A 22,325-nucleotide genomic window follows, 5' to 3' on the forward strand; every position below is an offset into this window, starting at 1 on the left:
GGTTGATTATGCGGGTATGTGGAGATTTAGAATGCATGATGTTATTCGGGATATGGCTTTATGGTTAAGACTCTGAACATGGGAAGAAGAAGAGTAAAATCCTAGTTCAGGAGAAGCGGAGGTCATTTGAGCCAAAGGAAATCATTCAGAAAGTAGAAAGATGCCTGAAAGATATCTCTTTGGAGCCCGGTGGATCAAAGGATTGGTAACTTCCCAGCAACATTGACAACTCGTTCTAGTCTGTCTACTATGATTGACGCAGCGTACAACGCGAGTAACCGTCACAGACCTGTTGATTCGCGCACGAATACCAGAACTACGACCTTCTATACCTGTTGATTCTACAAATACCAGGAAATAGGTATCAAACTCGAATCGATCCGAGATTGGACAAAGCAAGAAAATTCTGAATTTTATTGATAATCTGAAAAGACGACTCACTTTGCCCTAGGGCTTACAGAAGGCTTAAATAAGTATTAATAAACCTAAATTGCATAAAAGAACTAAACTTTTTAAAAATTGCAAAAACACTCTAATTAACATAAATTTCCTGTTTGAGGCCCTAAACGATGGAATTTGCCTTAAATATCGAAAAATCACGGCAAAGCGGTGAGTTTTGCTCCGGAGGCCGTTTCCTTCGAAATATGGTCGTCAAAACCTATTTTTCTCCGGGTACCGACTTGCCAGGTTTTCTGCCGCATCAGTGATACTACGACATACCAAGTTGGAGACATTTCCAAATGGAATATTCTGTTCCATGCCATCACTGAAAGTTTTGGATTTGTCGAAGAATCGCCACCTGAAAGAGTTACCTGAAGATATTGGAGAATTGGTAAATTTGAGGTATCTTAATTTTCCCACCTACTATTCACCTCCACAAGAATGAACCGATCCAATTCTAAGGAAAATAATCCCTATCCCCAAAAAAAGAAAAAAGATTCTAGACCACTATTGACCCATAGTTCAAGCAGCAACAGGACTCGTTGCGGCTATGTTCTTGGGTGGGTCCCCACCTGGGGCGGAGCCAATGAAGGAGCAGGGGGGCAATTGCCCTCCCTAAACTTTGAAAATTTTAAATTTTACCCCAAATGTGTAAGTTTGCCCCCTGATAAAAATCTTGGCTCCGCCCCTAGTCCCCACCATTAAACCCTCTTTGTGGACGCTCTGCTCGGTGGTATCCTCCATCCCCGTGGTGGGAGTACCCTCCTCTGCTGCCATTTCTGTTCCGGAAGTCAGGCCTGTTGCTCATCTCGCCCCTGTTGTAGCCTCTGTTTCCTCCTCCATAGTTCCCGCGTCCTCTTGGGCCATCGTTCCTAAATACTCCACTTAGCATTCCTGATGGAAACCGCTCTCGGCTATTCACTGCAGTACAAAGGAAGAGCCATGTCAAACATATGGGCTAACTTTTATCAAAGTAGTAAAGTAACTTGCCTCGAGCAGTGGACTTCTTTGGCTCAACAACAACTTGACGTCCACCAATTGCAATGGGTGAAGCATGGTAAAACGATTGCAAAACTTTATCAATGAGGGAACACTGAAAATGCAAAAGAGTCGAACATTGTTTATCTTCACAAGCCAATCTAATACAAATAGAAGACAGGCTGCGTTTGGTTTGAGAGTTGTATTTTGAACTTAATTGTTTTGTAATGATTGTGTTGTTGAATTATGAGAAAAAGTGTGAAAAAATAATGAATAGTTGGGAGAAAGTAATGAATGTGTTATTAAATTTTAAAAAAAAGTAATGAATAGTTGAGAGAAAGTAATAATCGTGTTGTTGAATTGTGGAAAAAGTAATGAATAGTTGAGAGAAAATAATAATTGTGTTGTTGAATTAAAGATAAGTGAAGTTAAGTGGAATCGAGTTAAAATTAAAGTTAAAAATATTTCTTGAAAACAAACAAGCGTAACAACCTAAAACAATGAGAATCCACTTATCTGAACTTCAGAGGCATCACTTTATAAACAACTTGTCCCAAAAAAAAAAGATGAAGAAGAAAGAAAGAATTGCATAGACAGGAATGGAGAACAAAGAACACCCGTTTAATCCCTTCACTGATGAGAATCTCATGCACTGTTTATTAAGATGTGCATGCATAAGTTGTAACATTAACCAAAATTATTTGAAAAGCAAGTGGTTGCACCGGACAGTGGACTAGGGGAGATTAATGAAGCCAGATTGGAGAAACATAGTTCACTGAGGTTATAACTTCATTGCCTAACCAATCTGATTTCCATTCGATCTGCTACGTTTGCTAGAATAGTTCAGTTGCCAACATTCATGTAGTTTGATAACACTCAATTTGCAACTACAGAATCAGCGCAAAAGAATCTTGACTGGAATTAAATGAAATGAGGACGATAGGATAATCCTGTCAGTATCACCATTTCCCTAACTTCGCTCTTCTCCATGTCTAAGTCTAAAGATATAGATTACCAATGCTTAAATGAGTAAAACCTGTCCTTAAGCACCGACATAGACTAGAATAGTTCAGTTGCCAACATTCATGTAGTTTGATAACACTCAATTTGAAACTACAGAATCGGCGCATGATAGGATAATGCACACCCGTACTGCACTTTGTGCATCACTCCGTTCTACATATTCAACAAAGCCAAAACAAAATCCCTGTTCAAGATCATGCATGGACAAATCACAATAAATCCTGAGCAAAAATACAACCGTAAATTGAAGCTGAGGTCAAGCATACCTTCTGGGCCCTGATCTGAATACCACCACGTTTAATAGGTCCAAACTTAGTAAACTCGCTCTGAACTTGCAGATAGGTAACATTCATTGGTAGTCCTTTCAAGTGGATGGAGTGACCATCGGCTGCTGACAATCAAATGATTCATCAGACAGTGTAGATCCAAATAAACCCTTTATCCTGCTATGATACATTCACTCTCTTGACTGTTCTCATTTTCAGTCACTTTTGGATTGGTAAGCTGATTCTCAACTGTGGGGGCAGGAGACAGTGAAGCAGTCACCTGCTCTTCTTGAGCCCTCGTACCAGACTTCCCAGAGGCAGGCGTTGATGCAGATGCTTGAACAGAACCCTCCTTCATTACCTTTACCTGAAATAAACATCAACAAGAAAGTAGTGTTCAAGTACCATGCAAGCTGAAACAGATTAGACTGTATATGATGTTAGGGCACTCTTATGTTGTACAGTCAAACATCTTCATATTTAGCATCAGACTCAGCAGCTACCTCTGGATCAACAGGACTTTCATCAATAACCTCAGGTGCCAAAATTTCCTCCTCCCATACTGAAACATCTCCATTTTCAGAAGGATTATACACTTCTGCATGGTCTTCTTCCTCCACAGGCACCGGACTTTGCTCAGTTATATCATTCTCCTGATCTGGAGTAGGATCTAAAACAAGAGCATCTTTAGGGGCAATCTGATGTCAATAGGCACTTCATACAATTGGAGCTTAGTAAATACTTACCCTCTTCAACAGCCACAGGGGCTTCTACATCACTAACAGGAACAGGGTTTGCATCCAAGAGCTGGAGTTCCTCAACATATCTGAATATGTCATTCAGAACAAAATAGCCTTTATGTTGAGGTGCTAGGAAGAAACTCTGAGTGAATTTCCGCCTCACATTATCTTTTCCAGTCAAATATCCAGTGATAAGAACAAGAACTCCACCATTGTAAGAATCCTGTGCATCAACTGTGCTTATCTCTGCACTGAATTCACCATAATCAAGCGACAGCATCTTCTCTTTGATTGCCTGCATTTTAGGATAAGTAAGATACAGTTTCTAATGTACAAGCTCATGCGAGAGGGTATAATTCAAGCAAGAAATCAAGTGACTAGGAAACATCAAAGACGAAACACTTCCATCAAGATATTGGTCGCAGGTTCTTGGGATTGAGAACATGCTAGAACATGGCGTTCGACAAACTATAAGTTCCGAGAACAAACGATTGGCTCGCTTCTATCCATGCCAAGTCCCTATTCCACAGCTGACTGACCAAGACAGAAATAAATACTACTATAACTTCATGCATTCAAAAATTAAACACTTCAAAGTTTTAATCCTTTCCTATTACTATAATAAAAAAAAAAAAAAAAAGGTACATACCCAGAGACCAGCAGAAACAAACACACACACTCACAAAGAGCTAACCTTCATGGTTGTGGTGATCCCCATGATTCCATTTTCTTCAGGACGGCCAAGTTTTCTGATGTCCTGATAAAACCGATGAACACGCTCCGGCGATTGATGCAGAATGGGGTAGTATTGAAGGACGAATGCCTTGCTGACCTATACCACACGATCCATAAATCAACAGAGAATAAAAAATTAGAGCCACGGCAGAAACAAATTGAGAAATTTAGGTTCATCAGTTTAAGAAGTAGAATAAATACATACAACATCGGCATTCAGAGGGACTATCGTAGTTGGGGCTTGCTGCACTGCCATCACTTCTTTCGATCACAAACCCGGTAACCGCAAACCTACGAAACAAGTTACTGATATCACAATCAACATGAAATAAAGTAGAACCTAGCAAGAAAAACACGTGATCATGAGCAAAATCTTATTCAACCAATAAATTGCTCATGAGCAGATAATCCCACTAATCTAATCATGAAATCTACATTATTGCACTCAACTGCTGATCGCGAAGTACCACCATGATTTGAGCTCAGCAACACAATATGTTTGACAGCACAATCCGACTCTCAGCGAAATCAAGAATTCCACATGAACAGAAGCAAAGAAACCATTCTTGCTCGGCAAAATTGTGAATCCAATAACAGAAGCCCAAATTTAAAAAAAAAAAAAACCTAAGAGCATAAAGAAGCATCGTCCAATTACACTAATGACTTTCCGTACAACCATTTGGCAGAAAGGGCAGGCATTGCAAAACGAAGCATCAACCAGGCGAGCAGAGATAGTTGACGAGTGAGAGAACGAGTTACATTGCAAAACGAAGCATCAACCAGGCATTGTAACTCTGAATGCAGTTTATGATCAGAATATTGAACGCTACAAGGGTTCTACTAATATATGTATGTTAGTTTTACCACGATTGAGGATTTCTTTTCTAGCAATGTTACACCAAAACAAAAGCAGATGCTGAAGTGCACTAGTAAAGATTAAAAGCTATCAACCACTTAACCAAAAAAAAAAGGGTCATAAAAGCTCTTTTTATGTATTTTAGGCAGCCGTAGGACTTGATTTACATTAAGAAATGAATTGAATAATGGCTAATTGCGTAAAAGAAAAGGCATATTTGGGTCCATTTACAAATCTAACAGAACACCAAATTTAAAATCTTAACAAGGTAATGCACATCTCAATTAAAGAAAGAATTGCGTTGCAATAGGCCTTCCAAGCCTCTCTCTACGGCGTGACAAAAGTTTTATTTGTGATAAGTATATTACATTGCAATGTCATAATTAAATAAATGTTCCTTAATATTTATTGATTTTTGGAAATATCCCCGAATAAATTTACTGTTAACAAAAATAATATATTTTTTTGTGTTTGGTGACACAATGTCATGTGATATACTTATTACACATAATACCTTCTCAAAATTACATACTTTCTTTATTCAATAGCACCCTCCACCACTCTCTTTTTTGCTTTCTTCACTTATTTCTAGTAGAATATATCTACATACTTCTAGCATCTTATTGATTTATAATTATTAAGATAGCATATTTTACTTGAGGAATTGACTACACCTGCAGGTGTACGTCGGGGCACCTTCTTTAGGGTGTTTCCGTTGAAGTTTTTCAAAAGAATTTCAAAATCATCCTTTTCGTGTCTACTGAAAAAAAAATCATCCTTTTTCGTTAATAATATATTATTGCACTATTAGGTATTGACTAAAAATAAATATATGAATTAGATGTTCAAGTGCATATTAATCTCAATTGATAGGTTGAGAGTATTTCTTGGTCTCATTGAGAAAAATTGAATTGATGGATATTGGACTATGTATTGTTGAGAGTGAAAAAGCATCTTATTCCATTTCCCTTTTGACATGGGATGACTCATCCTCGCACATATACAACGCTAGATTACCTTCATGGAGAAGGCTCAAGTACATAATAAAAGGGGAACAAGTTATCTCTTTTGTTTAATCCAATATTACTTGAAATAGGCTGATAGACAAGAAAAATAAAAAATTATTATTTTCCATCCGATGAGCTTGGTGAGCTCACACGATCTTACGATTCGCATCCGTATGATCTAATTACTAGGGATGATCCGATGCATATAGAATCAGTTCATCCATGAAGTGGCAAATCAAGGCGCGGTTTCAGGACAACCCTGAGAGGGCTCGTCCTGGGCAGGGCGATGCCCTGGCCCTCGCCCATGTCAATCGGCCCGTCCCCAACAGTCGTTATGTTGAAACCTTGCAGCATGCGAGCCAGCGTCAGGTGAACCAACTGAAGCCCGAACGTGGCACCTGGGCACGACCTTCGTCCAGAACTAAAGGGGATGTACTCGAAACTCTGGCCTCTGATGTCGACCTTCTCATGCTCCTTCAGGAACCTCTCAGGGCGGAATTCGTCGGGGTTGGACCACATCGTGGGGTCCCTCTGAAGCTTCCATATATTGACTAATAGACGCGTATCCTTAGGAACGGAGTAACCTGCAATGTGACAATCCTCCAAGGCTTCGCGGATTCCCGTTAATGGAGCTGGTGGATAGAGACGCAGAGTCTCCTTCACGATGGCCTGGAGATATTTCAGGCTTCCGATGTCCGATTCTTGGACCCACCGCTCCCGTCCGACGACTGTGTCTAGCTCTTCTTGGGCATGCTTCAGGGCGCGGGGATTGTTCAATAACAATGCTACAGCCCACGTCATGGTCAATGCCGTGCTTTCTGAACCGGTGAATATGAGAATCTGCAAAATTTAGTGAAAAAAGAAAAACAAATAATATCAGTATCAAGTTCGGAAGATATAATTACGATTCAGTTCATGCCATAGTCAAAAATGAAAATTTTATTTTCCTTTTAGGGGAAATTTTGCATAATCATTGTCCAGGATCCCAGATTGAACAATGGAAATATAAATGAAGATGTTTGAAATGGTGGATAGATTCGATAAATTTGAAATCACATGAATTTTTACTTTAAGAATAAAAAATCTGGATAGCTTTAATAGAAGTGGAGGAAATCACGTAATTTATTAAGATTATTTGCCATATACAGTGCTGCACGCTTTCGGCTAGTAATGAAGATGTTTCATGTTCGATTCTCGTAGTAGGACTACTTGTACCATTTATTAGTAATTAGGATTTTTATTTGATATATTTGACTCATGAACCTCTTGGTAATCAGGAAACATGGTTTCTCTTGTCTCATTTTGGTGGTTTTTCCCTCCTAATCACAAATTTGGCATAAAATTCACCGAGAAAACAAAAGAGCTATTCATAACATTTGATTATCTCATTCTCCATAAGAATATACCATGGATATTATGCAACGGAGGTGCGTCCGTTGGTCAGGATTGGGCCGGTATGGACTGGGCTAGGCAGTGGCCTTGGGCCCAATGGGCTACACAAGCCAGCCCAGGCCCGGCCATCAACACAGGACCAATGGGAGGCCGGCACGATTTTTTCAGTGGGCTTGATAAATGATGCTGTTCCCTTAATCCAAAAAAAAATCTCCCAATATTTTGAATGTTGAGAAAGAGGATACAACGTATTGGTACACGTTTTTACCGGTTAATCAATAGGTTATAGGTTTAGTTCTCGCAATGAACTACCTGTGCCCCTTTATTATTTTTAAAATTTTTTATTTCATTATACTAAGGTTATTACTCGTGCAATATAAAAAAGTTTTAATTGTTATTTCTTTTTCTATTCTTTTCTCTGAGACTGAGACTTAATCTCGTTTCCGATATACTTGACCCTAGAGCTGTTCTGCGGACGGGATGAGGGGCGGGTTTTAGAGAAAATTTAAGGACACCGACTTGTTTGGGTCAAGGATCTCACCGATCCCCAAGAACCTAAACCAAATTCAAGGAAAAAACCGACCATTGCCACGGATCGAGTTTTATCGGCTAGTTCTTAGTAATTAACCTAAGTACATTTTTATCATAATAAAAAAATCCTTATGCCTAAATGGCTAAATTGAATCTATCCATTACTTTATTTAAGAGAAGAAAAGATTAATGAAACTTTGGGATGGTATTAATTAAAGGTAGAAAGGAAGAGATGAACAGTCTGAGAAAAAAAAAAGGACAAAAACTGATGCAAAAGCTGTTGCATTATTTGTGGGGGTCGTTGTTCCAGCCGCCCACGCATTATTTTTCTTTTTCTTTTTTGTTTTTTAAAAAATGTGGGGTTTTAAAAATATTAAAAAAATATTTTAGTCTCTAAAATATTTTATGTCGGCAATGGAAATCCTATCACGAACTATCACTGAAATTTTTAGGTTGCGTTTGATTTCATAGTAGGATTTTAAAATCAGATTTTGATTTTGATTTTAAGTAGTATAAATGGGCCCCACCTTTGACTTTGTATGTGTTATGTTGTTTTGTTGTGGAAAAAAATGGTATAAATAGGGCCCACTCTTTGACTTTGTAAGAGTTATTTTGTTTTGTAGTTGGTAGAGTTAAAGTTAGAATTGTGATTCTAAAATACCATCTTGAAACCAAACAGGCCTTAGTCTTTCTTTTTTCTGGGGAGTCTCTAATCTATGTGAAGTCCATGTGGTGAAAATCGGACCACTTTAGAGACTTATAGAGTATCTCCAAGATGATTTTAACTTTTTAACTTTTTATCAAGTACTTCTAAATATATATATATATATATATTATGTGTTAAGGAAGAAAAATTCTAGTTCGAATCAGGCTAAAATGGTTTCCGATTTCAAAACCCGAACCTTAATAACAGAGAAAACTTATTCTAATAATCCCATAATACCAAAAAATTGGGGTAGTTCTGCTCAGATCTGCTCGGGTTTTTTAGTTGCGTTGGTTTTTTACACAGCCCTGCCCGACCTTGGCCAGGAATCTTTTTATCTTTTGAAACTCAAGTCTTGTGGGTTATTTTTTATTTTTTATTTTATAATGCAATTTTCTAAATTAAACAAAGAAAAAAAGAAAAGCAGAAAATTGAAATTAATTAGTACCAGGGCAGTAGCCTTGATGACAGTCTCCCGGTCACGCCCGAAGAACATTGGCTCGCTCTCCGTTAACCTCTCGAGCAGAATCTCCATTAAATTATCGGCTTCTTTGTCATCGATCTCATGTCTGCCTCTCTGTTTCCTCCTCTCAATATGCTCCTTTAGCCACTTATCAAGGACATAGTCAAGCTCCTTCCCCGTCTCCTTCATCGCCTTCACGTGCCCTTGGATATCCGCCCACTCGAGCCAAGGGATCATGTCCGACAGGACGAAAACTCCACTCAGGTACAGGAAGTCCTCGATCGCCTTCTTGAACCGGCAAGCATCGGAGCCTGCCATGCCAAACTCGGCGTCCGAGAACTTCTTCCCGGCAATAATCCTCAGGTTTATGTTGAAGGTGAGGTGCTCGAACTGCTTGTCAATGGGAATAACGAGGCTATCATGTTGGGAGCGAGAGAGGAGATCCGCCATGAAGGAGGCTATCTCAGAGGCCCTAACATGGAGGAGTCGCTCGACGCGGTGGCTTGAGAGGAGCTCGAGGGCAGCGATTTTTCGGATTTCACGCCAGTATGGCCCTGTGGGCGCCAAGGCAAAAATAGCATTATCATATCCGATGTACCTGTCCATGTCAATATATTAGGAATAGTAATAATAACATGAACAATCAACAATAAATAACAATCCATGATGGCGAATATCAATGGTTAATCATGTGCTACAAGGAGGCCATCGGTTGCCAAACATTATGCACTGTTTCATGTTGCAAGTTTTGTTCCAGACGATATGATGCTCGATCTAGATACTGTAATTGAATCCCGGAATTCCAATGCATGTATAAAAGTAAGTAATGCCATTCGATTAAACTAGCTACCAGTTCCACATGCCTACCAGCATAGTGTCCGGTCAATTTCTAATGATCTTGTTTGGTATGCTTATATCCAAAGAAAATATGATCTCACTATTAGTATTGGTCGTGTGTTAAATGGGTTATTCAATCATACCTTCCGACTGCAATATCAGGCCGAGTGCCCAGAACCCTATCGTTCACGGCCAAACACTCCCTTGCGGCCTTGGAGCCACTCACGACCACCAGCCTGCAGAGGCCGACCCTAAGGGAGAAGACGGGCCCGTATCTGTCGGCCATGGCTGCAAACTTCCTGAAAGCGGGCTCTCTTCCCCACAGGAGATGAAGGTGGCCTACTAAAGGCCATGCACCCGATGGCCCAGGCAGTAACAGCTCATTGTGGTTCGACCGTTTCAATGGAGCAGAACCAAATCTACGAAAAATACGGCAGTGAAGTGCTAGAGTTAGCGGACAAAGTGCTAGAACGAATAATAGAAGCGACAAGAGTTGGTCCATTGAATAATAGCTAATCGAATGCAAGATCAAGAAGGAAGAATTATGTTATTTTGTTGAATTTGCTTGATCTTAACATTGATTCGCGTTGCTATTTATAGTAGTTGGACTTTCCACACATACAGGAAACTAAAATGTCTATAACGTGGCTTACCCAAAAAAAAATGTGTATAACGTGTCTTTTGTCCACTAGTAGCAAAAGTACCCCAATTATTAAGTTCCAGATCACACCTCAAAACCAAGGGACCGATCGAGCAAATTTGTGATGGACAGAGCATTTGGTTCTGTCTTGACAACTGACATTCCCCAAGTCCTAATTTTTCCCTCGAGACAAATTATCCTCTGCCCCACCTGATGCTAGAAAAGAGGGTCAAATTATATGGACACGCCTCAAATTTAAGCTCTTGCTTGTATTGAAAAAAAGAAGTGTATGTAAAGATGAGAGAATTGATAAGGATGAGGAGATATATTTTGAGAAGTTAAAGATATCAATAAGTAAAAAATGATTTATTCTATTAATCAAATTTTTTGACTTAATTCATTAAGTAATTTTTGACTTAATGATTAAGTACTTATATCTCATATTTCCCTTCTTTTACCATTCATTTTTCCTTATAATTAATTTGTAATTAATTTTTAAATACTTATTTGATTAAATTTAAAATACATCCTAAGTTGTTTTTTTTTCCGATTGTAAGGAAAATTTATGGCCTAGTAAAAGGTACGAAAGTCGTACTTACGAAGATCGAACTGAGACATCATAATTACAGCAACAACTTATGCCACTTAATTCCCTTCCTCTTAAGCTGTTATTCCTTAATAGCTATGATTTAATTTGTCGTCTTGTTTGGTTACAAGTGTGTTCTTTTAAACTGTTGGCCTTCCAAGCTTTTATTGTGCTCGGTAGGTCTACTGCTTCTATCCTCATGCCCTTTTTCAATGATTTGAATAAGAGCATCACTTGTTCATCGAAAAGAAAAAATCATGATCAACTTTCCATGTGGCAAAGCTTTCATTAAACTCGGCCATTCAGCCATCTTCTTCCACCGCCATCATCATTGATTAAATCCATTATAATAAATTCTCCGTCCACTTTCACAATTATATATATATATATATTTATATATTTTCACATAACAATATATTTGTCAATATTTACTATTATTATACAAAATCAAGTTGAATTAGATCACTATTCAGCTCGAAACCAAATGCAAGCTAACTTCAAACAGCGTTGCTTTTCCTTTTTTCTTTTTTATATTCGGAAGCTCAAAAAATCCAATTAATCTAATTTGAGTCGGATCGACTCACTAAATAATAAATCTGTTGAATTTTTTTCATTCATAATATTCGAATTCAAGATTTTATTTAAATAAACGTTGAACTCAGATTTATTTTTCCCTGTAAAATTTTACTTCACCCTTTCTCGCCCATTTCATTCTAGTGGTCGATATTAGCAGACGTGGTTGGAAGTTGATTTATATCGAGCACAAGATTTTCTAAATGTATGGCCCAAATTTTCTTAAAATAGACAACTTTCGTATTCTTGGCCAAATAGGTCTGATCAGGTGGGGCCGATGGTCTGCAATACTATTAGAATTCCAATCTTGTAAACTTTCTCGGTTTCAACTAAGTACATGAGCTTGTGCTTAAATAACATTAATTTTATTAAAAACGATCAGAATATAGGTGTAGAAATGGAGTTTTTTAAGCAATGACTTGATTTACTATTTATAATTTTTCAGTAAATAAAACTGTGATGGTGTCTGGGGAAAAAGAGAGAAACAAAATTAAACTACACAAATTCGAGGCAAGAAACTCCCAACAAATCGCTGAAAGACATAAAGATTGTCGGTTGGCAGTTTAATTCAAAGCGGTCCACATAGCAATAGATATTGTTTGAACCTGATATACAAAAGTAGGATATCGGAGGAGTAATAACAGCTTGAAGTAAAGTACTTAAGATATTGAATCCAACCGGTTATCGAATGATTTTAAACTTGTTCATTATAAGCATCCCGATGAAATCCTTGATGCGTGTACAAGCGTACTGCAGCCTAAATGAATATATGTTCCCAATTCTCCTGGGCTTGGCGTAACTTATTATTTATGCCACTGTCTATCGATATGCTTATTTAAACTCTACTTTTTCTATTTGATATGTTTCAAGGGATAAATCAAACTCTCAATAATGACGGACTCCTTGCAACTGTTCTCGATAAAGACCCATTTTCATGTGAAATTTACACTTTTATCAATTATGATCAAATCTAAAATTATATTATTTTTTAGAGAAGTAAAGCGCTATATGTGCAATCATGGTTGTCAGAATCGTGATTCGGATCGTAGAATCGTACCATGGTTGTCAGAATTGTGATTCGGATCGTAGAATCGTACGATTCTACGACTCGAGGGGGGTTATATGATTCCGATTCAATGGGCTAAGTCGGAAAATGTGGAATCGCAGGTCAATCGAGCCATATATGTCGGCCATGGCTGCAAACTTCCTGAAAGTGGGCTCTCTTCCCCACAGGAGATGAAGGTGGCCCTACTAAAGGCCATGCACCCGTTGGCCCAGGCGATAACAGCTCACTGTGGTTCGACCGTTTCCAGGCAGCAGAACCAAATCTACGAAAAATAAGGTAGTGAAGTGCTAGAGTTAGCGGACAAAGTGCTAGAACGAATGATAGGAGTGACAAGAGGTGGTCCATCGAATAATAGCTGATCGAATACGAGATCAAGAAGGAATAATAATGTTAATTTGTTGAATTTGCTTGATCTTAACATTGATTTTTCCTTATAAAAAAATGTGTTTTCTGAAGTGGAAAATGAACTTCAGTGGAAGGATGAACCGTTGGATAGGTATAACCATTGTTATCAGAACCGGACCGGACTGGCCGGTTCGACCGATCGGATCGGGAACCGGCACCATGTCCGGTCCGGTTCGCCTGAAAACCGAAATGGCAGCTTTGAACCGCCGGACCCATTGAACCTGCCGGTTTTAAGCAAAATTCCATTAAACCGGCCGGTTCTATGAGTTTTTATGGGTTTCCTATTTAATGTAAAAATTAGTTGGTTGTGTAAGGATTTGAACTCGTAGCCTCTTGCTTTTTATATTAGCATACTACCAACCAAGCCACCACCACTTTTTTGTTCTTTTTACTTTACTTTTAAATACTTATTACAATAAAATATTTATTTTGAAGTAAGAAATATTAAATATAGATACTTTCTTATACTATTGTTATATTTCTTTAAAATCATCATACTTTTATCTTAATTATCATAATTTTTTTAATAATATGAATATTTATTTTATTTTAAATAAACGTGCGGTCCAATCCATCGAACCCCCGGTTAGACCCATAAACCCATGACCCCATACCCCTTCCGGTTCATCATCCGGTCCGGTTCTGATAACACTAGGTATAACTTCTATGTTGCCCCGGCCATCAACACAGGACCAATGGGAGGCCGGCACGATTTTTTCAGTGGGCTTAATAAATGATGTTGTTCCCTTAATCCAAGAAAAAATCTCCCAATATTTTGAAATGTTGTGAAAGAGGATACAGCGTATTGGTACACGTTTTTACCAGTTAATCAATAGGTTATAGGTTTAGTTCTCGCAATGAAACTACCCATGCATCTTTATTATTTTTAAAATTTTTTATTTCATTATAAGGTTATTATTCTTGCAATATAAAAAAGTTTTAATTGTTATTTCTTTTTTATAGAGTATCTCCCAATGAAGATGATTTTAGCTTTTTAACTTTTTATCAGGTACTTCTAAATATATAAATATATATATTATGTGTTGAGGAAAAAAAAATTCTAGTTCGAATCAGGCTAAACGGGTTTCTGATTTCAAAACCCGAACCTTAATAACAGAGAAAACTGATTCTAATAATCCCACAATACCAAAAAATTGGGGTAGTTCTGCTCAGACCTGCTCGGGTTTTTGAGTTGCGTTGGTTTTTTACATAGCCCTGCCCGACCCTGGCCAGGAATCTTATTATCTTTTGAAACTCAAGTCTTGTGGGTTATTTTTTTATTTTTTTTATTTTATAATGCAATTTTCTAAATTAAATAAAGAAAAAAAGAAAAGCAGAAAATTGAAATTAATTAGTACCAGGGCAGTAGCCTTGATGACAGTCTCCCGGTCACGCCCGAAGAACATTGGCTCGCTTTCCGTTAACCTCTCGAGAAGAATCTCCATTAAATTATCGGCTTCTTTGTCATCGATCTCATGTTTGCCTCTCTGTTTCCTCCTCTCAATATGCTCCTTTAGCCACTTATCAAGGACATAGTCAAGCTCCTTCCCCGTCTCCTTCATCGCCTTCACGTGCCCTTGGATATCTGCCCACTCGAGCCACGGGATCATGTCCGACAGGACGAAAACTCCACTCAGGTACAGGAAGTCCTCGATCGCCTTCTTGAACCGGCAGGCATCGGAGCCTGCCTTGCCAAACTCGGCGTCCGAGAACTTCTTCCTAGCAATGATCCTCAGGTTTATGTTGAAGGTAAGGTGCTTGAACTGCTTGTCAATGGGAATAACGAGGCTGTCGTGTTGGGAGCGGGAGAGGAGATCCGCCATGAAGGAGGCTATCTTAGAGGCCCTAACATGGAGGAGTCGCTCAACGCGATGGCTTGAGAGGAGCTTGAGGGCAGTGATTTTTCGGATTTCACGCCAGTATGGCCCTGTGGGCGCCAGGGCAAAAATAGCATTATCATATCCGATGTACCTGTCCATGTCAATATATTAGGAATAGTAATAATAACATGAACAATCAACAATAAATAACAATCCATGATGGCGAATATCAACGGTTAATCATGTGCTACAAGGCAGCCATCGGTTGCCAAACATTATGCACTGTTTCATGTTGCAAGTTTTATTCCAGACGATATGATGCTCGATCTAAATACTGTAATTGAATCCTGGAATTCCAATGCATGTATAAAAGTAAGTAATGCCATTCGATTAAACTAGCTACCAGTTCCACATGCCTACCAGCATAGTGTCCGGTCAATTTCTAATGATCATGTTTGGTATGCTTATATCCAAAGAAAATATGATCTCACTGTTAGTATTGGCCGTGTGTTAAGCGGGTTATTCAATCATACCTTCCTACTGCAATATCAGGCCGAGTGCCTAGAACCCTGTCGTTCACGACCAAGCACTCCCTTGCGGCCTCGGAGCCACTCACGACCACTAGTCTGCAGAGGCCGACCCTAAGGGAGAAGACGAGCCCGTATCTGTCGGCCATGGCTGCAAACTTCCTGAAAGCGGGCTCTCTTCCCCACAGGAGATGAAGGTGGCCTACTAAAGGCCATGCACCCGATGGCCTAGGCTGTAACAGCTCACTGTGATTCGACCGTTTTAATGCAGCAGAACCAAATCTACGAAAAATACGGCCGTGAAGTGCTAGAGTTAGCGGACAAAGTGCTAGAACGAATAACAGAAGCGACAAGAGGTGGTCCATCGAATAATAGCTGATCGAATGCAAGATCAAGAAGGAAGAATTATGTAATTTGTTGAATTTGCTTGATCTTAACATTGATTCACGTTGCTATTTATAGTACTTGGACTTTCCACACATACAGGAAACTAAAATGTGTATAACATGGCTTACCCAAAAAAGAAAAAAAAATGTGTATAACGTGTCTTTTGTCTACTAGTAGTAAAGTACCCCAATTTTTTTGAGATTCTTAAAAGAAGTGCAGCACAGTGATGCATATTTTAATTTGGTAAGAAGATATTTTAAATTCGATACTCGTTGTGAGATTATCAATACTTTTTTATTAGTATTATTATTAGAATTTTTATTTCATTACAATAAATTCATAGGTCCCACTTGTAACTGAAATATATTTTGATTTTTTTCAGATTTTTTTTTTGCAACAAGATACTGTTAATATGAAAAAATTAATCAAAACAGAAACTGCTTAGAAGTGAGTTTTATTTTTGTTATTTCTATCGGTAACATTTTTCGTGTCCCTTTATTTTCCTTAGACAATTCTTTAATTTGACTCAATGACATTCCTTGTATCATAAAAGAAATATAAGTAAATTTCAATATTATTATTAATTTTAACATTAGTTAAAAATTCACGATATGTATTCTGACACCATTCATTTTAAGTTCCAGATCCACCTCAAATCCAGGGGAACACTTGGTCCAGCAAATTGGCGATGGACAGGGCACCTGGTTCTGATTTAACAACTGGCATCCCCACTCGAGACAAATTATCGAGTGGCACGTTTGCGAGGGTGATCTTCGGCAGTGGTATCTCTCTTCCACTCGAGACAAATTATCGTCTGCCCCACCTGATGCTAGAAAAGAGGATCAAATTGTATGGACACGCCTCAAATTCAAGCGCCGTGTTTGTATCGAGGGTTATGGAGGTGGATTATGAAGGATTATATTACTAAACAAACCATAAAGGTCATAAGGTTCTTTGGTACAATTTTTTGTCACAACCCTGCATTCCAAAACATTGTTTTATTTCGTGGTTAGCTATTCGTAGTAGGGACAACAACATAAGATCTTGGAAAATTGGGGACTATCTCAGTAAAGTGGCGTTTGATAAATCAAGTATTTAAAAATTAATCACTTAATTAGTTGAAAAAAAGAAGTATATGTGTAAAGTGACGTTTGATAAATTAAGTATTTAAAAATTAATCACTTAATTAGTTGAAAAAAAGAAGTGTATGTGAAGATGAGAGAATTGATAAGGATGAGGGGATGTATTTTGAGAAGTTAAAGATATCAATAAGGAAAAAATGACTTATTCTATTAATTAAATTTTGTGACTTAATTCATTAAGTAATTTTTGACTTAATGATTAAGCACTCATCCCTCATCTTTCCCTTTTTCTACCATTCATTTTTCCATATAACTAACTTATAATTAACTTTTAAGTATTTATTTAATTAAATTAAAATACACCCTAAGTTTTTTTTCGGATTGTAAGGAAAATTTATGGTCTAGTAAAAAGTACGAAAGTTGTATTTAAGAAGATCGAGCCGAGACATCATGATTACAGCAACAACTTATGCCACTTAATTCCCTTCCTCTTAAGCTGTTATTCTTTAATAGCTATGATTTAATTTGTCGTCTTGTTTGATTACCAGAGTGTTCTTTTAAACTGTTGGCCTTCCAAGCTTTTATTGTGCTTGGTAGTTCTACTGCTTCTATCCTCATGCCCCTCTTCAATGATTTGAATAAGAGCATCACTTGTTCATCGAAAAAAAAAATCATGATCAACTTTCCGTGTGGCAAAGCTTTCATTAAACTCGGCCATTCAGCCATCTTCCTCCACTGCCATCATCATTGTCTAAATTAATTATAATAAATTTTTCACCTACTTTCATAACTATATATACATGTATTTATATATTCTCACACAATAATAAATTTATCAATATTTGTGATCATTATATAAAATCAAGTTGAATTAAATCACTATTCAACTCAATAACCTAATGCAAGCTAACTTCAAACAGCATTGCTTTTCCCCTTTTCTTTTTTATATAGCTTCAAAGAATTCGATTAATCTAATTCGAATTAGATCGACTCACTAAAAAGTAAATATATTGAATTTTCTCCGTTTATAAGAATCAAATCTATAATTTTACTTAAATAAACATCGAATTATTTGTCAACTTAGATTTGTTTTTTCCTATAAAATTTTACTTCACCCTTTCTCGACCATTTTCATTCTAGTGGTCGATATTAACAGACGTGGTTGGAAGCTGATTTATATCTAGTGCCAGATTTTCCAAATGTACGGCTCAAAATTTTTTAAAATAGACAACTTCCGTACTCTTGGCCAAATGGGTCTGATCAGGTGGGGCCGATGGTCTGCAATACTATTGAATTCCAATCTTGTAAACTTTGTCGGTTTCAACTAAATACATGAGCTTGTGCTTAAATAACATTAATTTTATTAAAAACGATCAGAATATCGGTGTAGAAATCGAGTTTTTTAAGCGATAACTTGATTTACTATTTATTGTTTTTCAGTAAATAAAACTACAATGGTGTCTGGGGAAAAAGAGAGAAACAAAATTAAACTACACAAATTTGAGGCAAGAAACTCACAACAAATTGCTGAAAGACATTGTGTTTGTTTTTTAAAAAATTTTCAACTCAACTTAACTCAACTCCACTTATTTTTAATTTAACAACACAATCATTATTTTTCATTTTTAAATTTTTTTTAATAATTCAATTCAATTTTTAATATTAAATTCTCTCAACTATTTATTATTTTTTCACAATTTAACAACACAATCATTACTTAATCATTACTTTCTCTTAACTATTCATTACTTTTTCATACTTTTTCTCATAATTCAACAATATAATCATTACAAACCAATTAAAATCAAAACTCAACTCTAAATCCAAACGCACTCATAATGAATCAATGATTGTCAGTTGGCAGTTTAATTCAAAGCGGTCCACATAGCAATAGATATTGTTTGAACCTGATATACAAAAGTAGGATATTGGAGGAGTAATAACAGCTTGAAGTAAAGTACTTAAAATATCGAATCCAACCGGTTATCGAATGATTTTAAACCTGTTGATTATAAGCGTCCCGATGAAATCCTTGATGGGTGTACAAGTGTACCACAGCCTTCAAATGAATATATGTTCTCAATTCTCCAGGGTTCGGCGTAATTTATTATTTATGCAACTGTATGTCGATATGCTTATTTAAACTCTACTTTTTCTATTTGATATGTTTCAAGGGATAAATCAAATTCTCAATAATGACGGATTCCTTGCAACTGTTCTCGATAAAAATCCATTTTCATGTGAAATTTGCACGTTTATCAATTATGATCAAATTTTAAATTACATTATTTTCCAGAGAAGTAACGCGCTGTACGTGCAATGATTCATGTGCAGCATCATATGCATAAAGAGTAATTACAGATTGAAACAACAAAATAGCAATCTTAATCGGATAAAATACAAAGAAATTAAGAAAAATGCACGAAATGACGTTTAGTACTTTGACAAAGAAACAGTACTTAATTTCGTGTAGCTCTTCTCTTCCTTTTTTGACGAAATCACTGTTTTTGTCATCGAAGTAATATAGCTTCTCAAGACTTTGTTTGATTTTAAAATTTTTTTTACTCAACCCCATTTAATACCACTTATCTTCAAATATAATTATTACTTTTTTCTTTTTCTTCAATTTTTTTAATCATTTAATTCAATTTTTAATATTAAATTCTACAAACTATTCATTATTATTTTTTCACAATTCAACAATACAATTATTATTTTATATGAACTATTAATTACTTTTTTTCCTTTTTTTCATAATTCATCAACATAATTATTTTTATTTTTATTTTCTCCATCCACCTTATTATTAGAATCCAATTAAATATATATATATATATATATATATAGTTAGAATCAAATTGAGTTAAACTCAACTCCATTTCTAAATAACCCCTAGTCTTTGTAAATGTTGGTTAATTATAAATATAGGATACCTTTTGTTCTCATGGACTTATAATTCGTAATTGATTTGTTTTCCGATTACAACGGAGGCATAAGACCTAGTACAATGAAAGCGGAATCCTAAATAATTAATAAAGAGGCAAGAATAATCTTACTAGGTGTCAAATCTGAGACCTTTAGGTCAACGGACGAGAGCATGTACCACTATACTACACTCTCTTTTGATTAATTTGGTTGTTTTCATCTGAAAACGTGAATCACATTATTTCTCTATTTACAGTAAGAAAACATGAGTCACTTATATTTCTCTATTTATAGTAATATCAAACTGTGGATATTAATCCCTCTAATAAACACGAGTCACGTATTAAAAGAAGGTGCAGCGCAGTGTCGCATGTCCTTACCTGTCGACTTAGATATCACAGGTTCGATATTCAATTGGACTATTTGTGCTTCTTTATTAATTATTTAATATTTTCTTTTATTGTATTTAGCCATAATTCTCCATTGTAACCAAAAAATAAACAAGAGATACATGACTCCTTTCGTTTGCAAGGACTGGTGTCATAATTCTATCATCGTTGTCCTTATTTTCCTATTCCTGACCATGAAACAAAAAGAAATAATACTAACCCCCAGCAATCCAATCAATTCCCTCACATCAGAAGGAAAACACGAGTTACATGACTCCTTTCTTTAGCAAGAAGGACTGGGGTCATAATTCTATCATCGATGTCCTTATTTTCCTATTCCTTACTCTGAAACAAAAAGAAATAATACTGAGCCCCAACAACCCAGTCAATTCCCTCACATCAGAAGGAAATTGGGTACCTTGTCGGGCAATGTTTGATAAGTAGATAGACTATTTCGTCGCTGATAGATTAACTTTGCATTAATTTGGTCTTTCGGTATTTTTTACACGAATTGGTTCCCCAGTGATCGAATTTCACTCAATTGAATCCTTTAGGTACCGATTTCGTCTTTTTATGCATAAATTTGGTCATTCTGGACATTAAATTAGTCCTTGACTTTTCAATTTACATCAATTTGGTTTTTCATACTCCCACCGTTAAAGGGCCAAAGTTTGAAACTTCAAATGGGTCCTTCACATCAAATAGGTCCTTCTATACCTCAAACTCATCTTTCAATATTGTTCTGAAGGGCAACTTCAAGGACTCGGTTCTCCCTCCACAGAACACCAAATGAGATGTTCTTAGTGTCTACAGAAATCTCACATAGCGATCTACAGATTAGCTGCAAATGGGAGTTCAAAATATTGAGAAATCAAGTCGAAAACTAAGTAAAGATAAAAAACATTTTTCGCCACAAAGAAAGAACTTTAAAATATTGTAACTTTTAATATGTTCAACGAAATCAAATTCTACGAAATTCGATGATTTCCCCATGGTGATAGGGGCCTAACCATGTAAAAGCTTTAGAGAAAAATGAGTATATACAAAATTACCATGAACGATCTCTACTGAAATTTCTCTCTCGAATTTAAAAACAATGCCTATGACGAAGGGAGAGGACAGTCGAAATTTTATTTTGTAGAAGATGACGATGTCTTCTTATACCACTGCATGGTCATGAAAGCTGTAACTTAAGAAGTGAGTTTTACTTCCGCTACACCCATATCACACTGCATTAACACTCCTCTTTCTACCCCATCTCTTCCTTTCTCAGTTCCCTTTCTTTCATACAAACACAAGATAAAGTCTTTTTTTTTATTAATCAAGCGTGCTATAAACAAGATAAATCATCTCTTTATCCTCACTCTACCTTCTCTAAAAAGAACTAAGAGTGTTAGAGTATCCTTTTCTTCTCTTCCATCTTCCTACTCCTCGTCCACCTTCTTCATACAGGTTTGAATCTTTAACATGAATTTATGCAGTGGAAGTTAGATAAGAGCCCTTGTAACAAGGTCGGCTACTACCATGTATTCCTGAGCTTTAGAGGCAAGGACATGCAGGAAGGCTTCACGAGCCACCAGTACCACACGCTACGCAGGGCAGGAATCTTCACGTTAATGAACGTTTTTCTCCGGAAAGGACGAGATAAGATAGAGCAATCAAGGTTCTCGATCGTGGTCTTTTCGGAGAATTAATATAAGCGTCTTATGGGTGGTGTTTGGAGGAGCTGGTGGAGAGCATGGAGTGGAAGGAAACAATAATGGGGCAGCATGCCATAGGCTTGAAGGAGGCATCTTTCTTGCACATGTGAACGTAACTACGAGATTAGATGGATTTATTATGGTTCAACAATGGAGCAAATATCATTATGATACTCACGCTTGCACGTACCTTTATATTTTCTCAGACAATTATATTTTTGCTCTTATATTTTCCATTACAAATAATAGTACT

At 36.8% G+C, this 22,325-nt stretch overlaps 3 protein-coding genes across 15 annotated transcripts; all 3 read right to left on the reverse strand.

Annotated features, from left to right (window-relative positions):
- Nucleotides 1–833: 833 nt before the first annotated feature.
- Nucleotides 834–5,080, reverse strand: LOC116187964 (nuclear transport factor 2-like). 9 transcript variants are annotated; one of them, XM_031517030.1, is made up of 7 exons: nt 4,389–5,063; nt 4,143–4,280; nt 3,455–3,743; nt 3,212–3,378; nt 2,989–3,075; nt 2,709–2,833; nt 834–1,534 (listed from the first exon to the last, which is right to left on the reverse strand). In XM_031517030.1, the coding sequence occupies exons 1-6, from the start codon at nt 4,437–4,439 to the stop codon at nt 2,807–2,809; spliced, it is 759 nt and encodes a 252-aa protein (XP_031372890.1). In that variant the 5' UTR covers nt 4,440–5,063; the 3' UTR covers nt 834–1,534; nt 2,709–2,806. The 9 variants fall into 9 exon arrangements, with proteins under 9 accessions (XP_031372890.1, XP_031372889.1, XP_031372891.1 ...); XM_031517029.1 differs by having other exon boundaries at nt 834–1,362; nt 4,389–5,062; XM_031517031.1 differs by having other exon boundaries at nt 834–1,362; nt 2,709–2,830; nt 4,389–5,061.
- Nucleotides 5,081–5,972: 892 nt separating this feature from the next.
- Nucleotides 5,973–10,544, reverse strand: LOC116188373 (cytochrome P450 82G1-like). The gene is made up of 3 exons (XM_031517680.1): nt 10,116–10,544; nt 9,121–9,733; nt 5,973–6,886 (listed from the first exon to the last, which is right to left on the reverse strand). The coding sequence occupies exons 1-3, from the start codon at nt 10,472–10,474 to the stop codon at nt 6,263–6,265; spliced, it is 1,596 nt and encodes a 531-aa protein (XP_031373540.1). The 5' UTR covers nt 10,475–10,544; the 3' UTR covers nt 5,973–6,262.
- LOC116188374 (cytochrome P450 CYP82H23-like) lies at nt 10,504–16,003 on the reverse strand. 5 transcript variants are annotated; one of them, XR_004152241.1, is made up of 4 exons: nt 15,596–16,003; nt 14,601–15,213; nt 12,829–13,099; nt 10,718–10,828 (listed from the first exon to the last, which is right to left on the reverse strand). XR_004152241.1 is itself a non-coding variant. In XM_031517682.1 (3 exons), exons 1-3 carry the CDS (start codon nt 15,952–15,954, stop codon nt 10,697–10,699), a joined length of 1,098 nt encoding a protein of 365 aa, XP_031373542.1. In that variant the 5' UTR covers nt 15,955–16,003; the 3' UTR covers nt 10,504–10,696. The 5 variants fall into 5 exon arrangements, 3 of the variants coding, with proteins under 3 accessions (XP_031373542.1, XP_031373541.1, XP_031373543.1); XR_004152242.1 differs by having other exon boundaries at nt 10,735–10,822; XM_031517682.1 differs by lacking the exon at nt 12,829–13,099 and having other exon boundaries at nt 10,504–10,822.
- Between the last annotated feature and the right edge of the window lie 6,322 nt (nt 16,004–22,325).

Source organism: Punica granatum, chromosome 8, assembly GCF_007655135.1.
Source record: "Punica granatum isolate Tunisia-2019 chromosome 8, ASM765513v2, whole genome shotgun sequence".
Classification (NCBI taxonomy): domain Eukaryota; kingdom Viridiplantae; phylum Streptophyta; class Magnoliopsida; order Myrtales; family Lythraceae; genus Punica; species Punica granatum.